Raw genomic sequence first — 20446 nt, 5'->3', positions numbered from 1 at the left:
CGTGCTCTCAAGCCTCTGCAGTTTAAGTATTTCCTGTACAAACTGGTTTATTCTGGTAATATGAATAACAACCTGCACCAGTACAATAGGTTCTGCCACCTGCTTTGGAGGGGAGCTTTGCTGTAAGCATAAAGCATCCCGTACAAAGTAATTTCAGGTTTCAGGTAACAATAGTAGTGAGGAAAACCTGTCTTACAACCAATACATACAATGTACTATTGGTCAAGAGAATACAGTTATTTCTTGTTTCAGTAAAGAGTGATACAAATACCCTATCCAAATAAAGTGAATTAGAATACAGAATTTATGTAAAAGAATTGCTGATTCTACATGCAGAAGCTTTGGATAACTGTTGTTTGCAAACCAGCAAGACACATAAATAAATATTAAGGAACAATTGCTAAAATTATTTATGTTTCTGTCTTTACAAGATGGCAAAAGGGTCTATAAATACTATGAAACACAGTTTTACCAGTTTAAGGAGTGCATAATAAAGGTCAGTTATAGTTCCAATTCTTTAGATTAGACTGCTGATGTAGAGAAAATAAATTACATGCACACGATTTGACAGCACAGAGTTAAGAATCTTCATGTTCTGAATTTAACCACTTAAAAACCTAATCTGCTTAGAAGAAACAACTTATATAATTATGGACACAGAGCTTAGATAAGGAAGCAGCTCATACTATTATTCTTAGTCCATTACGTGTTTCTTCCACTTCATAATGTCTTTGCAAGATTCCAGACTGTTCAGTCAATGGCTCTTAATTTCACTGATTCACTCTGACCTATCACCAGATGTCTTGTTTTCTGAATTTGTGATAGGAACTGGGCTCAGGCAGTGAAAACTTTCAGTGACAGCCTGACCCCCTGCTCCCAGTGCCTGTTCTTAGCCTGCCTCCCCGTACTCAGGAATCCACTCCTGGTTGGAGCAGCCATATGGTTGAGTTGGCACAGGCTCAACATCGGCATCAGAAACTGCAAAGACAAAATCCCAGCAAGGACAGACTCGTCAAGGACTTAAACTAATAAACTCAAGGAATTTCTACTGAGCCTATGCACAGTGAAATGTTTTCAAAGCTGTATTTCCAGAGAAACAGTATTGCTGGCACAAAAGCAGCTCATCTCTAAAGGCCCCGTCCAGAATGGAGATTCACCCAAACATTCTCAGATCGCAGCCAGCCCTGGCCAAGCAATGTGTGTCTTCTTCCTGCAGTCTCACACACACATGGCAGTGGGTTTTGGTCAATATGTATTGAAAATAAGACTTTAGCTGCACATGGAAAATGTGTTTTAACGTCAAACCAAATTTTTAAGTCTGAAAAGTTTTAAGGAAATACTTTAGAAAGTGTAACTGATGTTTCAACTACGCACCTGGCAGGGTTTGCTGCCAGTCCAGCTGGTGATGGTGATAGTTGGTCAAAATTAGCTCTAGCCCTTAATAAAGGATAATTTAATAAAGGATAATTCTTCCTATGGGAGACAATGCAGAGGATTTAACTGAGTTTTATTTATCCCAGAAACTCGACAAGCTGGTGTTATTCCACTTAAATAATTTGGAACAAAGCATTTGCAAATATTGCAAATATTCTTTGAAATTTATTTTAACTTGAACTCAGGTTGGTTTTGAGCAATTCATCACACAGATTTCTAATGTGCTACTTTACTCACAGAAAATTCAGTTTGTGCTCAGAACTGCTGGAATTGGATAGTGTGCCATGTTTTCTGTAAGTATTCTATTATCACATTTGGGTTAAATGAATCCATAACGTTGTGGGTGCCCATCCCTGGAAATGTTCGAGGCCAGGTTGGATGGGGCTTTGAGCAGCCTGGGATAGTGGAAGGTGCCCCTGTCATGAGATGATATTTAAGGTCCCTTCCCTCCCCATGGTTTCCTCACCCAAACCCTTCTGTGATTCCCAGATCCAGGAGAAGCAGGGTTCATTGTGTGCTACGTCCTTACCCACTTCTGGGTGTTCCCAGTGCCCCAGCACTGCCTGCTCAGTGCGGGTTCCAGTACTTCAAAAAGCACCTGTGGGAGCTTTTATGGTACCACGGAAATGAGTGGTGGCTGGGAGCAGTCTCTCACAGCAGCACCCCTGTTCTAAAACGGATTTGGAAATTATTGAGCTGTTGCTCCAGACAAAAGCATCCAGGAGGCAGGCTGAGGGATAGGAAAGCAGCCGGGCTTCTAGGCCATGCAGAGCGCAATTAATGTACTGCCATGTCTCAGCCTATGGGTTGTGCTGAATCAGACCTTGGGAATACACATCCGCTGGCGCAAAACTCTGAAAGTAAATTCTAACAGTGTGTTATCGCTTAAAACTGCTAAACCGATGACCGCGGGAGGAGCCGTAACGAGAGGAGCTGAGGGGAGGTGAGCGAAGAGAGGCTGGGGAAGAGACGGGGGGAGTGACCGGAGGAGCGGCCGGCAAAGGGGCGGGAGAAGCGGCCGGAGGGGCCGGGTGCGAGCGGGCGGAGGCGGGACCGGGCCGGGAAGGGGCGGCCCCGGGGGCGGTGCCGGATCGAGCGCTCGGTGCCGGATCGAGCGCTCGGCGCTCCCGGGAGGCGCCGCCGCGATCGCGCCGTGCCCCAGCGCGGCCATGGCCGGCTTCATCAACTTCGCGGACGAGGAGGAGGTGCGCGCGTACCTGGAGAACCTGCACGTGGAGTACAGCTACCAGTGCTTCAAGGAGAAGGACCCGGACGGTAAGGCCCCGCCGCCGCGCCCCGCCCGCCGCCGCGGGGCCGGCGGGTGCTCAGCCCGTGCCCCGTGCCTTGCAGGCTGCCAGCGCTTCGCCGATTACCTGGACGCCGTGAGGAAGGACTTCGTGGCGGCGGCGCGGGTGCTGCGCGACAACTGCGAGGCGCACGGGCACAGCGAGAGCTGCTACAAACTGGGCGCCTACCAGGCCCTCGGCAAAGGTGGGCAGCGGCGTTCTGGCGCTCGGGCCGCGGCTGACTCCGCCGCCTCCCCGGGCAACCTGTTCCCATTGCTGGCCGCCCTCACACCTGCCTGTCCTCCTGACCTTGAAGGAGCCTCTCCCGCCCCTTTCATGGTCACCTCATAAAAGTTGCGGGAGGATGGAAGACCTAAAATTGCTTCCTTCTGAAAAATCAGCTGTATGTTAACTATGTATTATTTTTTTATAATTACAACTGCTTAACAGGCACATACAGCCAGTGCTCAGTGTTGCTGCACAGTCATTTCACGACATTTCTTCTTGTCAGACAGAAGAAAGAAAGTAACAAAGAAGGAAACTCACAGACTAGTAACATGCATACCTCAGTAGTCCCCAAGTCTGTTCAAAATGTATTTGCTGGCACAGTAATGGGAAATAAATTAGTCAGAGATCTTCCAAATGAAAGTACTAGTAAGGAACAATATTATTACTGTAGTTCAGAACTAGTAACAATCTTGGTGCAGGTATACTGGCAAAATAATACTTGCTAGTGTTAAGATATTAAATCTGTGGATGTAGTAGTGGAAAGAGTGTTTTGAGCGTCTGGGTTATTTTTTGGTTACCAGTGCTGTTGTGATTACTAGTGAGTGGAGGAGAGTTTTCTATGTCAGAGATGTTTGTCACTGAGACAACAGTGATGTCTCTGAAGTCCTAAATGTTGACTGTAATATCTAAAGTGGTGGATGCTATATTTGCGGTGGGAAGCATCCTGCAAAGCAGAAAGCTCCCAACTGTTTTAACATGTCCTCACAGTAATGTCTTGACTGACAGGTGGACTCAACCCAGATTTGAAAGCTGCCTACAAATCTTTCATCAAGTCATGTGAGAAAGGTGGGAAGAAGTCACCAAATGCATGTCACAGCGCTGGGCTGCTGGCCCTGGACGGGAGAGCCAACAATGATCAGCCTGACCCTGTTGCTGCTAGAGACTACTACACAAAAGCCTGTGATAGCAATTTTGCTCCCAGCTGCTTCAACCTGAGTGTGATATACCTGCAGGGAGCACCTGGGGTCCCCAAGGACATGAGCCATGCCTTGAAGTACTCACTGAAAGGCTGTGAGCTGGGGCACGTGTGGGCTTGTGCCAACGCCAGCCGCATGTACAAACTGGGAGATGGAGTTGAGAAGAATGATGCCAAGGCAGAGGATCTGAAAAACAGGGCAAAACAGTTGCATAAAGAACAGAAAGAAGCTGCAAGTTCTCTAACGTTTGGGGAGTAAAACTGGCAGTTGTAGATATTAAGACTGGTTTTTAAATGGCAAGTGAACGTGTTATTTAAATTGTGAGCGTACAGTTTTCATTTAAATAAATATTCTGTACTTGGATGTGCAAATAAAATTATATTTTTGTGGATACAACACATTACTATCTCTGCTGTGCATTTCTGTGTTTTTGAACACACAAGTTCTTGAGTGTGTTTTGCTTAGATCCTTCCCTTCTTTTTAAGGAAGCCAAAAACTTGTGGTCTTGTGGGAGTTTTTCCCCATGGTTTCAAGCACAGAGGATCTCTTTTTGTGTCCAACGCTTCTGTATCCAGGCTTGTGCTCTAACACACAAAAATCACAACTGCAGGTAATCCTAGCTTGGGCAGTGTGAACTGTTCCATCTCTCACAAGCATTATCAGGACTTTGATAGCTGCACCCTTGTGTGAGCTGCTCTAAGGCATGGATATTCATCTGTAATTCCATAGGTCTAGGCCAATTCCTAGCTCCCTTAATTCCTCCAGTTGCCAGCTGGTTTGTGACTGTGTATCTGCCTGTTATATGTGCATGAGTGCTGCAGGCTGCTCTCCCAACATGTGATTGCCCCTTATTTGATCACACACAAATCATTTCACCTTCCTGCTAGCTTCTGGAACAATGGTTCAGATTTAGGGAACAAGGTGCTAACTCATCAGATCCTGGACTCAAATCCATAACCTATATATATATGCAAACTGTAGCTAAACACACAGATTCTGAAACAGCTGTTTAAATAAGCAGGGCAGTGTTTGTAAATCTATTCGTGCACTGACAGGATCCTTTGTAATTTTGGTGTGTGTAAATATATGTGATGTTTGTGGTGTATATGTTTTGCTGTAAATTTACTACTCAGAACCTAAATCCTCTGGCTCTGGACTAAACAAAGATACAAAATTCACTGTTGAAATAAGTGAAGTGGGATTAAAAGCAACATTACTTTGGCTGTGGCCACAAGTGAAAGCAGAGTTGTTGGAATCTCACTGCATGTATGAATTAAAGCAGTTCTTCCAATTTAACAGAGTTCTCGGGAAGGATGTTTGCTGCTGGAACAGAAACCCAAGCTGCACAGCACAGCAGTGACACAGGCACCCTGTAACAACAGATGGCAGTGTATGAAAACTGCACACTGGTGTGGCTCTGGTGCAGCCTGGAAAAAAAACAAACAGCAGTGGCAAAATCAGAGTAATTTTTCTATTAACAGTTATTGTTTGGCGGTTCAAAAAGGTGAAGCTCTTAGAGGAACACTCTTTGCCTGATTTTTTGCTAGGTAATATTCTGAGCATTTTTTTCACATGGGAAAGGTAAGTAAATGCTACCTCTGTGGAGTGTTAACACTAGTAATAAAACAGCTTGGAATCCGTGTGTTCTGGAGTAGGCAATTACAGGTGGGTCAAGGCACTGGAGAATTGGGTGGTATTTTAAACCCTGTAATGCTCACTGCCACAGAGTGCCTTGTTCAGATCCTCAGCCCAAGCACTAGAGCAGTTTTCTTCCAACAGGACTAAAGACTGTCAGTGATCCTCCCAGAAACTTCCAATCAACACAGCAAACAGGCACCAGAGAACATCCCCAGTGACACACTGTGGAGAATTAAAACCACATATGAAGTGCATGTTGTGGGGAGGTTTTTTCATAGCACTCGAGAACTCACAGACTTGCAGAGCTTAAATACTATAAAGGAAACCATTTTCATAAAAGCTGTGAAGTGTGTAAGGTAAGTTTATGAAGTGTCATCCAATTTTGCACCACTGGTTGAAGAGGCAAAGCCAAATTAAGGAAGGCTCTTGTGTTTTCAGGCTGTCTGAACAGTTTGCTGCCTGCTCTGGGCACGCCTATATATTTTTTACACAAATATTGATCACAGATGCATTTATATAGCTAAGGCCCTCGCCTATATGACTCTTTTCCCTCCAAAGTGGCAAAGCATCCAAAAAAATGTCAGCCAGTCTCATTGCAGAGTATTACAAATTATAAGTGGTTAATGCAGTTTGTAGCACAGTATACACTCTATGAATAGCAGCCTATTCTCAGCCTCAAGATTCTGTTCAGGAGACATAATCAAAACCTTTAGAGGTGAAAATTTTCCTGCAAATCTTGGCTTATAACCATCTTGCTCTGATATTATGGAGTATTACCAAAAGGCCAATATCTTCCTGCTCTTTCTTTTTGCCTGATGTTACAAAGGATATATTTTATGTTCTCCTGGAGGAAAACTTTCTTCAAAGCCTCTGAGGTCATAAAGAAAGAGTGATAGATATGTGATCATAGCAGAATACTTGGAAATATGGAAGAACCTGTTGATCTCTCCAGGATCAGTGGGTTTTCTAAGAAATAAAGGAGTTTATCTCAGCTTCACAGCTCCTAAACCACTGTCTGCTTTCCCTTTCATTTGTTTGCATTGATCTAAGCATACAACCATTAATAAAGCAGCAATCTACTTCAGAAGGAGCCAACCCTAATTAATTAAATAGGCATGTGAATACCTGGCTGTAAATGATGAAAGCATTCTCTGCAGGATGGTTCCTGCAGCTGTGAAAAGATCACCAGTGGAAGGCTGGTTTTGAACGAAGATTAAACACTGGCACCACATCATGTGTCATTAAGTGTCATTTGGATTAATCCTGGACAAAAGATGCTGTTGGGTAAAGAAGCCACATGATTTTGTAGATAAAGAGAATCGTTCTAGTGGTTCTGTTTATGTGCTATACTGTAATAAAAGCAGTTTTGCAGCTTGCTGACCTTTTGTTCAGCCATTGGTAACAACTCTTCTCTGCAGTGTATGTGTGAAGGGAGTTCTTGTGGCTGTACACACCTACCCAGAGGGATGGTCTGGGAGATTTTGTGTCATCATCACACCAAGAAACAAAACCAAAAAAACCTCTCAAGTAGCTCTTCTTCTCCTTTGGTAGGTAGAGAGAGAAGAATTCCTCCTTCCCTTATGCTTCCCAGCATCTCCTCCACTAAACCTCAGAGCAACACAGTTCTGCTCAGGGTTGGCTTTTTTGTGGGGGGTGAAGCAAGAAGAGAGAGAAGGAAAAGGAGCCATGGCACAGCAAGAAACAGATCAGGAAATAAGCAATAAATCTTATTGTTGTACCATTACTGCAGTAATTTGTGCTGGGGTAACACCCAGGGGTTGAATTCAGATCCTGACATTATGCCATTTGTGTGCACTCATAATGACACCCCTGATCCAGAGATCCACAGTCTAAGATTCAGGATGGTCCAAAGTCCCTAGCACATATTTCAGTACTAAACACTGGTACCCTGCTCTCATTTTCCAGACACTGTATCAACAATACAGCCCAGAATCCACAAAAAACAGATTTCCCCAAGGATCTTTAGACTATAAGGATCAATTCTGTGCAAAATTTTGGATGTCTGATTTCATTTGCCAGATCTGTAGCCTCTCAGTTCTTTCATTTTTCTGTATCCATACTCGAAGCAAGCACAATAACCAGTAATTACACTCATTTTAGACTATATCACATATTTCTTATTTGTTGTTATTGTCTTCTACTCTTAATATTAGTTACAAATTATCATTGCTATATTTGTTCCAAATGTGTTTTTTACTTCTTACAGACACTTAGTTTTTTGCAGTCTTGTTTGTAATACCATAATATGGTTTTGTAAAGTTTAAACATTTTTTTATAATCTTTTTATCCTAATCAACTAGTCAGACATTTGTGTGCTATGGAATTATAAAATTTAGGCCACTTTGGAGTGCTGATTTCAGATGGAGATTTGTGAACAGCATAATTGCAATGCATTCATGTGCTTGAATTCACGAGTGTGGTGGGAGTTCTCTGTAAGTTCTCATTCTGTCTATGCAAAACTGAAGAACAGTGCTTTAAACATATCCTGGAGAGTTTTTCTTAGCAACTGATAAAAAAGAAGCAAGAAAGAAGATGAGAAAAACCCACATGTTTATACAGCAGTTGTCACCCACAGGATTCTGTGCACTTCAGCAAGTCCTTTCCAGCTCACAGAGAGCCATTCCATACAGAGCTGGGGCAATAAAGCCACCAAAGAAAAATGTTAATTGTTTGGCTGTGATGTAATTTCATACCTTGAAGATGAGGCTAACCTGAATTTATGTTAGACACAACATGTCCCTATTCTGACAGTCCTCTTCTGACACATAATGGTGTGCCTGGTGTGCACATTTCATTTTCACCAAAAACACTGAAAAGAAGCAGGCTGGTTTCCTTCCAGCTCTCCTGCCACTGGAAGCACGCCATGTTCCTATAGAGCTTCCTGCCCAGGAAACTCTTGTTGCTTTGCAACAACCTTTTCTGCAAACTACTAGAAGGAAACCTGGATTATGTCTTTAGTTCAGGGTAGGAGGACAAGCCACTGAGCAGCTACTGACTCATTGCAGGACACACAATGTCAGTAGGGGCCCAAACTGATTATTCTCCAAATGATATTTAGCAAGGCAAGGACTTATCAATTCTTTACAAGCCAAGAAACACTGAGATGGGAAACTGGCCTTTGAATGCTATCCTGATAATATTTATTATTGTTGCAGACACATGTGATAGCCACGTCAGCACAAGTGTTATCAATAATGGCTGAAGAGAAAATAAGAAGCTGTGACATTGTCAACACTGCAATCAGCCCTTCAGAGAAGTTATTTTCTGTCTTTTTAAGTGAAATGTTTTCTCCACAGCATTGTTTTACTTATTTGTTCTGCAGCTGACACAAAGGCAATACAAAATATCTTACTTGTCAGGGAGGCTGAGATAGAATGACATCAGCTGTCACAGGGACCCAAACTTGACTCAGACTGGCAGCTCACGTGCTGTGGTGTTCATGAACAGACAGTGGTCCTCAGAGAGATTATGTATAATTTGAGGTTAAAAAAAAATCTAGATATTTTTGAAGTCATGACCCTACTCTAAATTCTTTTCTGCTGGGTTTTGTGAGTTTTGTATGTTCCTCAGAACTCAGGGGTTGATATCAGAAGATGCCAGGGACTGACATGGTCACAAAAGCCACAGAATATGTGAACAAATTCAATACAAGTGAAGGTTTCTGCAGGAGCAGCACAATGGTTTTGTTACAGTAAACTTTCCACACCCTTTAACACTTAACCAAAACATCTCTGCAGTGTACCTGGCTTGCTAATTTCTGTTTTCTGTGTACTGCAGCATGCAATGCCCAAGTGTGATGTTTGTTGACTCTTCTGTTCATTGTTCCCACAGCAGGGTACAGACATTTCCAGATCACACTATCACACTGTAATGACAATGCTGATCCACTGATGGTTTAAACTGCAACACAAATCAACAGCTAGTTAATATAGTTCTACAAATGACAGGAGATAGGTGATCTCTAGTGACTGGTTCTAATTCTCTATGACCTTTCTTTCCTAATCTAATGCCATCCTGATATGTGTGTCAAACTAAAGCCTATGGTCAGAGAATATTTTCTTATGCAGTACCTGTGCACTTTAGGTAAGAATTTAAAGCTTTCAGTCCTTTTAAATGAAGGATGATTTTGCTTTAGCTATTGTACAGTTACAGTTACAAGTTGCAACCTAAGGCCATTATATATATATATATATATATATATGCTATTTTCCCCATTATAATCTTTGGGGAACAATTTCAAGAAAGGGTTTTGTTCCATGATTTGAATAAATAAGTAACCTCCACTTGATTTCAGTGACTATTTTCCCCCTGCATTTTTCAGTACTGACCCAGAAGAACTGCTGTCATCCCACAGGCAGATACATTACAACAATCAATGACTTTGAGCTTTGAGCCAAATTCTGGAAAAGTTTTATATCTTTGAAGCTCCAGTCAAAGTGTTGCCCTCTGGAGAGCCAAAGGCAAGGTCATTTGGCAGGGTGCAATTCCAGCATCATGCACACAACCTGGGAAAATGGCATCCAGAGGCAAGGCAGGACCTGTGCTCAGGAGCCTGCTGCTCACACTGCTGAGGGGCTGCAAATCCAGGCTGCTCACACCTTGCTTGGTGTTCTCAAAATGCATTCATGTTGCTGGGGACAAACAGAGGGTGACAGAAAGAAAGGTAACATCTTTTGATGTGTAAAGTATGAAGGAACAAAGCTTTTTGATTCAGTTCCTGTTCACTTGGCTGAACAAGAGATATTGTGAGGCTTGGAAACAGATGTACCCTTGAAAACTAATTATGCTGAAGCTTAATGCTTGAAAATTTTCTTTCAGGACAGCCCTTGTGCAATTGGGGATTTGGGGCTATTTCTCTGCTTTTGTCCTGCCTCTGCAAATGGATCAGATGAATGTGTGGAGGGGAATTGATTGAGTACTGTCTGTGCTTGGAGGCTTGAACTAATAAGTGACAAACATAAACGCTGTTTCTTGTTAGAACCTGCTATGTGCAATCCTGCTCAGCCTATGAATACAGCTGAAACCAAAGGCACTCTGCACACTTCCTGCAGCACATCAAGCACAGCTTCCCCCACCTGGGACCTGTGATTGCTTTAGGGGGCTTGCTGGAGTGTAACTCAGCTTGGCCCAATCATTCCAAGAGGACAGCTCATAGCAGAGCTGGTGAAGATAAACAGGATCTTTTAAAATAGTACAGTCTGAAAAGAAGGGTGGCTTCACAACAGAAATGATCTGGAATAAATTGCATAGGAGAGGAATTATTTCTAGCCAGAACCTACTTGTCCTTATACAAAATGAGAGCACGTGATTAATTAATTTGAAGTGAATTCTATTTTTTCTCATTGCTCAGGCAGTAAACCAAAAGGACAAGTAATATAATTTGGCCATTGAAGCATCTTTTGATGCCAGGAAAGGGTCATATCAAACTGCTTTTTCCTGATGTCTCCAGAGTGCAGCAAGAGCTACAGTTACGCTGTGTACAACAGAGAGCCTGGGAGGACTCCTTAGAGATGCTGGATTACCTTGTTTAGTTCTGGAGATAAACAGATGTTCCTTTTTTCCAGCTACGCCTGTTCCTAAAGGAAATCATCTCAATCCTAATTCAATGAAGGAGCCAGATCCAGATCATGGCATATTCAGATCACGTATTTTCTGAAATAGAATCCCAAATCAGATCAAATTAGTCCTCAGGTATCTGCAAGGTGTCTGGACAACCTGGAACAGAAATCTTTCACAATCCAAGATCTCCCCCGTTAATTAACCCTGCAGTCCCTATGGAGTGAAACTCCATGCAGGAATATGACTCTGTAGCATAGAGTAGGTGTTGATGAGCATTTATTAAATAAGGTCCAGGCTTAAACCCCCTGTGGGGCAGAAGAGGTGAAGGCTGGAAACAAAAATATAGCCTTTTCTCATTGGCTTCTTCACTTTCCATTTGAGCCAGTGGGCAGGTGCACACACACAGAGACACGTCTGGGTTTTGGAGACTGAGGGAGTTTTTGAGCTCAGACCCAGCTGTGCATTTACTTGATGGGATTGCAATAGCTGTTTGAAGATTTTTGAGAACCCATTAAAGGCTGAAGAGTACCCCAGCACTTTGGATTGCAGGCAGTCGGAGTGCTCTGAATGGATAAAAGACTAGAACTAGACATCTCTATTAAAAAAAAAGAAACAACTGTAACCCCACAACAAAATCCAAATGTTCTCAGGATCGAACGAGCCTTTTGTGCTCTGTCCTCTCTACATGCTGCTCAGCTGTGCTTTGCTTATTTTCCTGTGGGAGGACTGTTCCCTTGGCTACCAGTGCTGGCCCCTAATTGTTGGCATTTGGGCACAGGATGAAAACATTGCTCTATTTTTCTCTCATTCCTGCAGGAGCAGTGGGAACACAACTGGACAGGTTTCTGGTAGGCAACAGCTCCAGATGGCACCACTGAACCAAGCTAGGTGGTTGTGCCCTGCTGCACCCCTCCCTCCCAGGCACTGCTCCAGGTGATCTCCGTATTCCTACTGGTCACTGCCTTGTCAGAGAAATGCTAACAGGACTTGGGGCTTGTTCCTCTGCCCTCCTGCACAGCAGACAGGCCAGCTCCAGCTGCTCCAGGCACAGGTATTTCCTTTCAGCCACACGCAGCAGCAGTGCCTCATGTGCACAATGTGCACAGCCAGACTCATGCCAACAGGAGGGCAGGTCACTGCAGCACAGCTAATGCCTGGGAGCTGTAAGCAGCACCTGTTAATCTTGCTGGCTTTCTATATTAAGGGCATTGTTGCTTCTGCATTAGAGGAATTAGAATAGTCTTGCCTCCTCTTGAGATCTCAAGGTCCTGCCTTCATTTGCTATAATGTGCTCTGTGAAACTCGCTTTCATTAAAGCTTCCACACAGTGACCTTTGCACAATAACCTGCTCTCTCTAGTCCCCCCGTGGTCTGAGGCTGTTCTCATTTAAATTATGCTTCTGTGGAGGGAATCAAATACATCTTTTTTTCTACTTAAATGCCTGGAGCAAACTAATGTTCTTCTGCAGTCATGAAATGCAACAAAGGGACCATGATTCCAAGGGCAAGGTGAGGCTTGCAGTTTCTGTGGAAACTGGAGACCAATGTGATAAAAGTGGCAGAAGAGGGAAGCAAGAACGCAGGTCCACCAGATGAACAGAAATTATTGTACCTCACATAGAAGTTGAGAAAATGAGGCAATAAATGTGAGTGGATGAAGAGTTAAGAGTCTGGATAAGCAGCCTGACATGGTTTTCCAGTTCTAATCTGGTAATTGTGCCTCTGAAGGTTTGCTTGATGAGATGCAATATAGAATTTATTTACTAGGTAGCTGGGAGCCTGGTAAGGACTTGAGGTGACTTATAACACAAAAGTAATAAGGACACCACTAATTTGGGATTGGGAGAAAAAGAGAAGTTGCAAATACAGAAAGGCTCTACTGCTTTTATTATTTTCACCCCATGCTTTCTGTGGTGGCCAGACCAGATACAGATATGACCAAACCTGAGAATTCAGGGACATGCCTGGTGCACAGGTAGATCAATCCCATCTTTGTAAGCAGGACTGCTGGCTTTGCCCACCAGAAAGGCTCAGAGGACAGAGAAGGCAACTAGTGGAGGAGGAACATGGGAAGCATTGGTGCAGGAGGTGCACTCAGGGTTTAGGTGTGTACAGGAATTTGCAGTGCTCCTGCCCAGCTCAGGAACAGAGTGGAGGTTATTAGCAGGTTGGTTTGCTGAGCCTGTGTGACCTGAATTGAAACTGAACTACAAGGGGCCTTGCAGTTCTACAGTCTGGTTCTCTGTCTCAAGCCAGAACTGTCTGTATTTATTATACCTGAGAGCTGTGTGCTTAACCTCTACCAGAGTCTTCAGTCACTGCATGCAATTTTTTCCTGTGTTTACTAAACTTTCCAGCAGAGAACTCATTATTTCCTCAACCACCACAAATACAATGTTGTAAAAGAATAATATGGAAGCAAGCAAGAACAGCCCAGCAGCACAGAAGCAGGAGCCCCAGCAGTCTAGGGCCTCCTTAGGCCCTCAAGTACTTATTTAGTTCAAGTTGACTGCAGTAGGGTGTTGTTTAAAACCAGGTGAAGAACAAGAGCCCTTCCAGCACTATGGGAGGTGAAGTTATGATTCTTCAGCATCAGAGAAGATAACTAGCAGGGGGTTGGTGTAAAAATGCAGTTCATTGCAATGAGGGAGATAGGCAGAAAAATGAGAGTAGCTTCTGGTACTAGTGATAAGGATCATTTCAGATTTATCTTTCAACTGTGTCAAAGTGTAACTGCTCTTCAGATTTTATTGTTAGTGCTGTCATTGCAATAATATGCTAGAAATGAAATGCTTTATTTACTGATAAGAAAAGAGATTTACCCGCCATGTGATATGCTGCTATTTTCACACCAGTACCAAGATTATAAGAGAAGTCCCAGCCAGCTGAATAGTACCTGGAATTAGAGGAAAGCAAATAGTGGAAACCTGCTGCTCCCAGCTTCTGTCCTAGTAGAGATGCTGCAATGTGCCCTAAATCCTGATTTTATTTAAACACTTTTACAGAAAAATGAAAGCCCTCCAATGGCTGTGGTCCAATTCCCCAGAAAAGAGGATCCAAGGCAGCCTTTCCATTGCTGGCACAGACAGCCCTGCTCTGTCACCTCCCTGAGAAGCAAAGCTAAAAACCAAACTTGTTGATCTGAATAAACAGCCTGACGTGATTTTCCAGTCCTAATCTGGTAATTGTGCCTCTGAAGGTTTGCTTGATGAGATGCAATATAGAAAGATACATAGTCCTTTGCAAAGGTTGGTCCACAGGTCCTCATTTCAGCCAAAAATTTCCATTTCAAAAGAAATCAGAGGAAACCCAGTGAAGACCATGTGAAAACAGAACTCAGCCACCCAGCCAGCCCAGTAAAAAGGCTCCTGGTGTGACCCAATGAGTCAGCTCATTTTCTTTCAAGCAACTCATTTTGCAGAAGGCTTCAAACCACTTTCACTGGACAATTCTCTTAGATTTCCATGGAATAAAACACCAGATCCCATTTGCACAGTCTGCCATTTCCTTTTTGCATTAAAACTCTGAGCTGCCCTTATCAGCTCAGGGCTGCCTTATCACCTTCCCCAGAAAGGCTTCAGTCCTATATATAACAGAATTAATATTCATTGCATCCCTCAAGTCTTGGAGCTCACAATTTAAAATTCCAAGTGCTGGCTTGGTAGCTCCAGAAAACACTAGGAAGGATTGCCAGGATCTCTGTAGCTCCTAAACCCCTTGGCACAGGCCTCCCAAGCACAGCAGTGCTTTTAGGGAGCTTCTCTGGCCATGGGCTGATCCCTGTGGATGTAGAGACCAACAGCCCCAGTGGGAACACCAGAGGTAACAGACCACTGCTCCAATTCAGCTCAAGATCATGATCTATTGGCACCAGTTACAAATGCAGCCTAATGAAAAGCAAAGCTGCAGAAACACATTTGATCATTTAATCAAAAGATAAATCAATATGTTCATATATATTAGAGGGAGCAATCTCCATTGAAAAGCAAAGGGATGAGACAACAATGTTCTTCATACTTGCTAGGATCCCACAGTTTTTTAACATTTAAGCCTTTCTGTCAAGAACTCATGGGTTCATACAAGAGATCAGCCCAATCCACCTGCTTTTACTGACTCCTGGAAACTTACAGCCAATTAACTACCTGGCCCTGCTGGGAAGGCACTTTCCCAAAAGTATGAGGAGGTCTGCAAAGAAGAGAAAGGTTTTTGCCTGTGAATGGTTCACAGTAACCAGAAGATGCAGTGAGGTTCAATTTGCCCATACTGACACAGTACACTTTGCATTTGCTCTCTTAAGAAAACAAAATTGCATTGAGGGGGTTTGTGCTTCCTTAATTGCCAGGAGATTGAATGGGGGTTGTTTGGGTCAAATGAACGATTTTAAGTGCAGTGCTTTGTGCAGGTGTCTTTGTTAAAATAAAATAATAATTAAAAAGAAATCAAAAGAAACAGTCTGAGTCACTAGCAGCCTGTCTGTCTTGTAATCACTTGTGGTCTAATTTACTGAAATTTATTTCTGAAATGAAAATTTATTGGGATGCTACTTAAAGTAATTTTACTGCTTTCCTTCAGAAAGCAAAAGGTAGAAAGAATTAAGCTGGGCAGAGCAAAAATTCTGTCAAAGGAGGCAGCAGACATTGCAGGAGTCACGACTACCCTGGCTCTACTAGGCCAGTGCACATTTTCATAGCTGCAATCTGCCCCAAGCAGCTGCTCATCATAGAGTGACAAAATCCTCTCAAATAAATTGACTGCAACATTTGCTGCAGCAGCTATGAGACACTGGTACATTTTGTTACTGAAAACAAGGAACTTTCCAAGTGGCTCTGGTCACAGATTGCATTATGCACATTAAATGTCTGTGGCAGCAGGAGTACCAGACAGTAGGTGGAGTGAGGAACATGAACTGAGAAAAGGCAGCAAAATTACCTAATACAGGCAGCAAAACCACCAGCAGAGACTCACTGCCAAGCTCACAATGAGCTGGAAGCCACAACTCTACAAAGGTCTCAGCACAACCACTGCTTCTCACAATCCATGGTCTATAAAGTACCTGTGGCAGTCCTGAGGAGAAAAGTAGAAATGTGTTAACTAAGGAACATAAGGAAGATTTGAAGAAGTCATCTCTAACTATAATGTCAAAGTACTACTTTTATATTTGCTGGTATCTCAGAGAAAACACTCCAGGGAGGAAAATCTTCTGTAGCCAGGAGTTTACTCCAATGAACCTGGAGTACAAGCAAGGAGTGAGGTTCAAAGTAGAGGGCAGGGTCCTCAGCATCCCTTTCAGCTTTGGAAATTCTAAGTTACCTTATAGCTTGCAGTACTTTGGAAGAAAATCCTGAAAAACTTGTTAAAACCAGGCATAACTAACTAAAAAGTATGTGCTTTGCTTTCTTTAGTGTGCCTTTAGCTCTGGTTCTGATAAACCACTGAAATGTTTAAGCCTGTGCATGCCAGGCTCACCCCTACACGGTGGGCTGACAAAGCATCTGGAGAGCTGTGAACTGGGTGATGGCATCTTGTGCAAAGCCAGGACTCACCACATTTCTCCTGCCTCCTGTCCTGGCCATTGTGTGCTGCAGGTTTGGCCCCAAGTGCTACTCACAAGCTAAGCCACAAAATGCTGCAGTGCCTCCCTTGACACAATGAGGAGATAAACTCGGGGACATTCACACCTCAACTTGCAGAAGAGTCATCCCAAAGGATATAAACATATTTTTTATTATATACTCTGTACATGAAAACATTGCATCTAATTGAACATCCTCTATCTAAAATAAATGTTTGCTCCCTTTCTGCAAATTCAATGGAAGTCAGAGTAAACCCATCTGTTTTCATCTCTGGGACTAACATTGCTTCCTCTCTTTCATTATCATGCGTTTATCCTGCTCTCCCTTGCACGGGAAATGCAGCAACCCTGAACTTTGATTAGGAGTAATCAGAAAACATCCACACCTGCATGTAGGCAGTGGGAGGCTTTTCAATTGGAAATGGATTTTGAGAACATAATGTCTCTGTTTTGAAAAGGCAAATGCATCTTTCAAGAAATACAAGCAATAAAAAGCATTTAAGTATTGTGTTTCTTCAAGGATAGTAATGTTATCATAGAATCAAGTGCCTTAATTGCTGAACTGATTAATTTCTGCTCTTTGGAACTAAATATATTCAATGTTCCTAAAGAAGTCCTGGAGAGTTTTTCGTAAACTGGATGACAGCACAGACAGTGCTTATCATCTGTCCAAAACAAGGTGTCCTTTCTCTTGCCCATTTTAGGTTCAAGAGACAGATGGAAGAATTATGGTGTGGGGACCTGCAGTGACACAAAAGCAGCCCAAACAGCACTGCAGCAGGGCAGGGCATGGAGGAGCAGGGTGATTTCTGCTGGAGAAAGCAGCCTGGCAGGGAAGCAGTGCCTAACTGAGAAAAGTGGGTTTTATTCATTCTGTTTTCAAGTCTCTACTATCTTTAATGCCTGTTGAAATAAAGCTTTTGGAAGAAAAGTTCTCCCTGATAGTGTAACTTTCTCATCTTTCGGTTGAATTCTAAGGATGTTTCTGCTCCTCATTTGTCAGTTTCCCAGGAAAGAGGGAGGAAGGCAAGATTTACTATTCCCATAACACCTAAATATAAACTGTAATCAGATTTATAAACATCTACAGAACTCTTTCATAAGCTATAAAAAGCTTTGCAAAGTACATCTGTGCACTTCTGTTTCCTTTTCACAGTCTTTCACCTTTGCTTCTATTTCCCTAAATAGAAAGATAATAGTATTAATTTATTCCTTGGGGCTTTTGTGAAGATTCACAATTAATATTTATGCAGTAACATGGAATAAATGCTGTATAAGTGCTGAGCATCATTATTGTTCTCTTTCTCTCTTCATTAGCACATTATGTACATGCCAAGTAGAACAGATAAACACAGAAATTAGCTGCCCTCGAAGTCAGGCAAGTGAGAAAGGTAACATGACTGCTAGAGAGCCATTAATTAAAAATGTTTGCTGTGGGTCACATCTGTGGCAAACAAAACAACCCTCTGAGATTTAAAGAATTAAATATGTTTCTTTACTCATTTGAGTAAGTTCTGTCTGCTGCAAAGAAGTTCTGGGAATATTTTCAAATTAAATATGCTGCACATACTCCCACAGCAGCTGCATCTTAAACAGGAATCCAACTGAAGCAGCAAGTAGGTTTTGCATTCTAAAACCTGGAAACCTCAGTGATTCTTTCCAGATGGCATTTATTTCCTTTGTTTATTACTGTATGTGTGTTTTCCAAAGCACAACTCACATGGAACTGGCTCCACCTTTGCAACTACTATAGGAGCCAATCCCCATTTCCACAGGTTTTTGATGCAGGAATTTGGATTAGATCAGAATTTCTCATTTGTCCATCTCAGCTCCTCATGGCCATCTCAGGCCATGCTGGCCTGCAGAGCTGAGGTGGCCATGACCTTCAGAGCAGTAAGGTTTTGCAGAGATAACCTCAAAGATTTTTCTCTCTAGGAATATCTTGCTATCTAATGGAATCTAATTAACCTTGACACAGACAGCTATTTAAAAAGTAGTGAACTATTTCATGTTCTCAGCATTTGCACTTCAGGAATATCCTAAAGGAAAAGGAGGAAGGGTTCATCATGAATGCTGTCCACTAATTTGCTTGATCGTTTCCTTACAAGAGGAATAATCACCAATGAGAAGCAGTGGAAACTGCAAATGGTGTGTAAGAACAAGTGTAATATGCAGCTATAAATTAAAATGTCCATTTGCCATGGATAAGAGCTAGTAAAACAAACTCAGTGAAGCAGGACAGCTTTGCAAAATCAGAGCAGAATATGCCTGTCAGAAAACGAAATATTTTTTGTTCAAGCAGACCATTACACTGCTTTTTTACACATTTTGCATTTCCTCACCACTCCTTAAAGCTCAATCCATAGCAATGCTTAACTAGAACTGCAGACTGCAAGGGGTCTCTACCAATTAACCAATTTACACCATTGCTACCAAATAGCAATGAAGGAGAAAGAGCCTTTTAAAAATGAGACACTAATTGTAGCAGCAGGTGTTAACTGCAGTTGCCTTGCAGGACTCAGAGGAATCCAGAATGGAGAGCCTTGTGTTGTAGCCCCCCCCCTGATGCTGGGAGAGACTCTGCCTTTAACACATATTTGCTGTGTTGTACCTATTTTGCTTGTACAGCAGGGTTTGGGTTGGGAGGAATGGATTGGGTGGGGAGTTATGGCTGATGTACACTTAAAACTAGCTTAGTTCATATTTAATTTTTTTTTAATCATGAATGTTCCACCTTAGAGGGGCACAGAAGGTGAGTGGTGCTAGAAGCCCATGGGCTGTGGTGAGAGGGAGGGAGAACATGCTGCTTAAGTGCCATGGCTGGTGCAAGCCTAATGCCAAAGAAGGTGGCAAGACAAGGGGACCTGGAAGAGTCTGGGAGCAGGAATGTATAATGAAGTTACTGCATGGACAGGATGAAATAACTAAAACTCATAAAAGTCACAGAAATCATGCTAAAGAAACTGGAATAGTGAACTTGGCTCCTAAGTTTCTTAATGCGTCCTTACCTATCCCAGTATCACTGATGCTCATTTGCATAAAAGGATACTTTATTTTATAACAGCAAATTATTTGTCTGCTGGCCTCTGCATCTGCTCCCTGGTCATTTAGATTAATGGCATTTATGGCTTTTCTGTAAAGAAATTGTTGTTGCAGCTTTCCCATGGTGCCACCAGAAAGATGCCTATTGTTCTTCATGCTATCATTTTTAAAAGTCTAAGTTGTTTTTTGATTTGCTTAAACTGAGAATATGAGTAGCAAAAAACAATTAAATTTGCATTGCATAAAATGAAGATGAAAGCATTTTGGTGGAGTCTTGATATACACTTAGGAAACATTTTAAAAATACCCATATTCCCAAAATGTGCGTATACACATTGAGGATCAGTTGCTTGTTCAAAGGATAATTTATTATAATTTATACTGTTTGGCTACTGAAACAATCTGTTTTCTTCTTTCTGAAAGATTCTAGATTATCTGAAAGGATCAGAGTAAGATGTTTTCTCCAGTGGATGTAGTCATCCACTATCATAAGCTTTCTTGTGCCTCTGGATAAGAATTTTATGCCCAACATTAAAAATGGTCCCATTTTTAGCATAGCTTGCAACAGCTCTTTTTCTTTGGAGGGTGCTGGGCCAGTTCCATAGGAGGACTGCACGTGGTCTCTACATAATCTGGCAGATGCACTAACAACCTGTTAATTAGAGCTGCTTTTGTAAACTCAGGAATAA

At 42.5% G+C, this 20446-nt stretch overlaps 2 protein-coding genes across 6 annotated transcripts in view; one reads left to right on the top strand and one right to left on the bottom strand.

Moving 5' to 3' along the window:
* Positions 1–10: 10 nt before the first annotated feature.
* LOC135305348 (cytochrome c oxidase assembly factor 7) lies at positions 11–4323 on the top strand. The gene is made up of 3 exons (XM_064428890.1): positions 11–2709; positions 2785–2925; positions 3735–4323. The coding sequence occupies exons 1-3, from the start codon at positions 2604–2606 to the stop codon at positions 4181–4183; spliced, it is 696 nt and encodes a 231-aa protein (XP_064284960.1). The 5' UTR covers positions 11–2603; the 3' UTR covers positions 4184–4323.
* Positions 4324–9772: 5449 nt separating this feature from the next.
* Positions 9773–20446, bottom strand: part of SHISAL2A (shisa like 2A) — a 40880-nt gene continuing 30206 nt past the window's right edge. For 2 of the 5 annotated variants that reach the window (XR_010366564.1, XR_010366559.1), the window contains 2 exons: positions 11107–11236; positions 9773–10215 (listed from right to left, as the gene is read on the bottom strand). The gene's annotated coding sequence lies outside the window, so the exon portion shown is untranslated. Of the gene's footprint in view, positions 10216–11106; positions 11237–13965; positions 14040–16072; positions 16208–20446 lie in introns of all 5 variants that reach the window. The other 3 variants (XR_010366560.1, XR_010366561.1, XR_010366562.1) reach the window with 3 other exon arrangements.

Source organism: Passer domesticus, chromosome 7 (genome assembly GCF_036417665.1).
Source record: "Passer domesticus isolate bPasDom1 chromosome 7, bPasDom1.hap1, whole genome shotgun sequence".
NCBI lineage: Eukaryota > Metazoa > Chordata > Aves > Passeriformes > Passeridae > Passer > Passer domesticus.
Note: the sequence above shows the minus strand (reverse complement) of the source record. Positions and strands in the feature narration are given on the sequence as shown.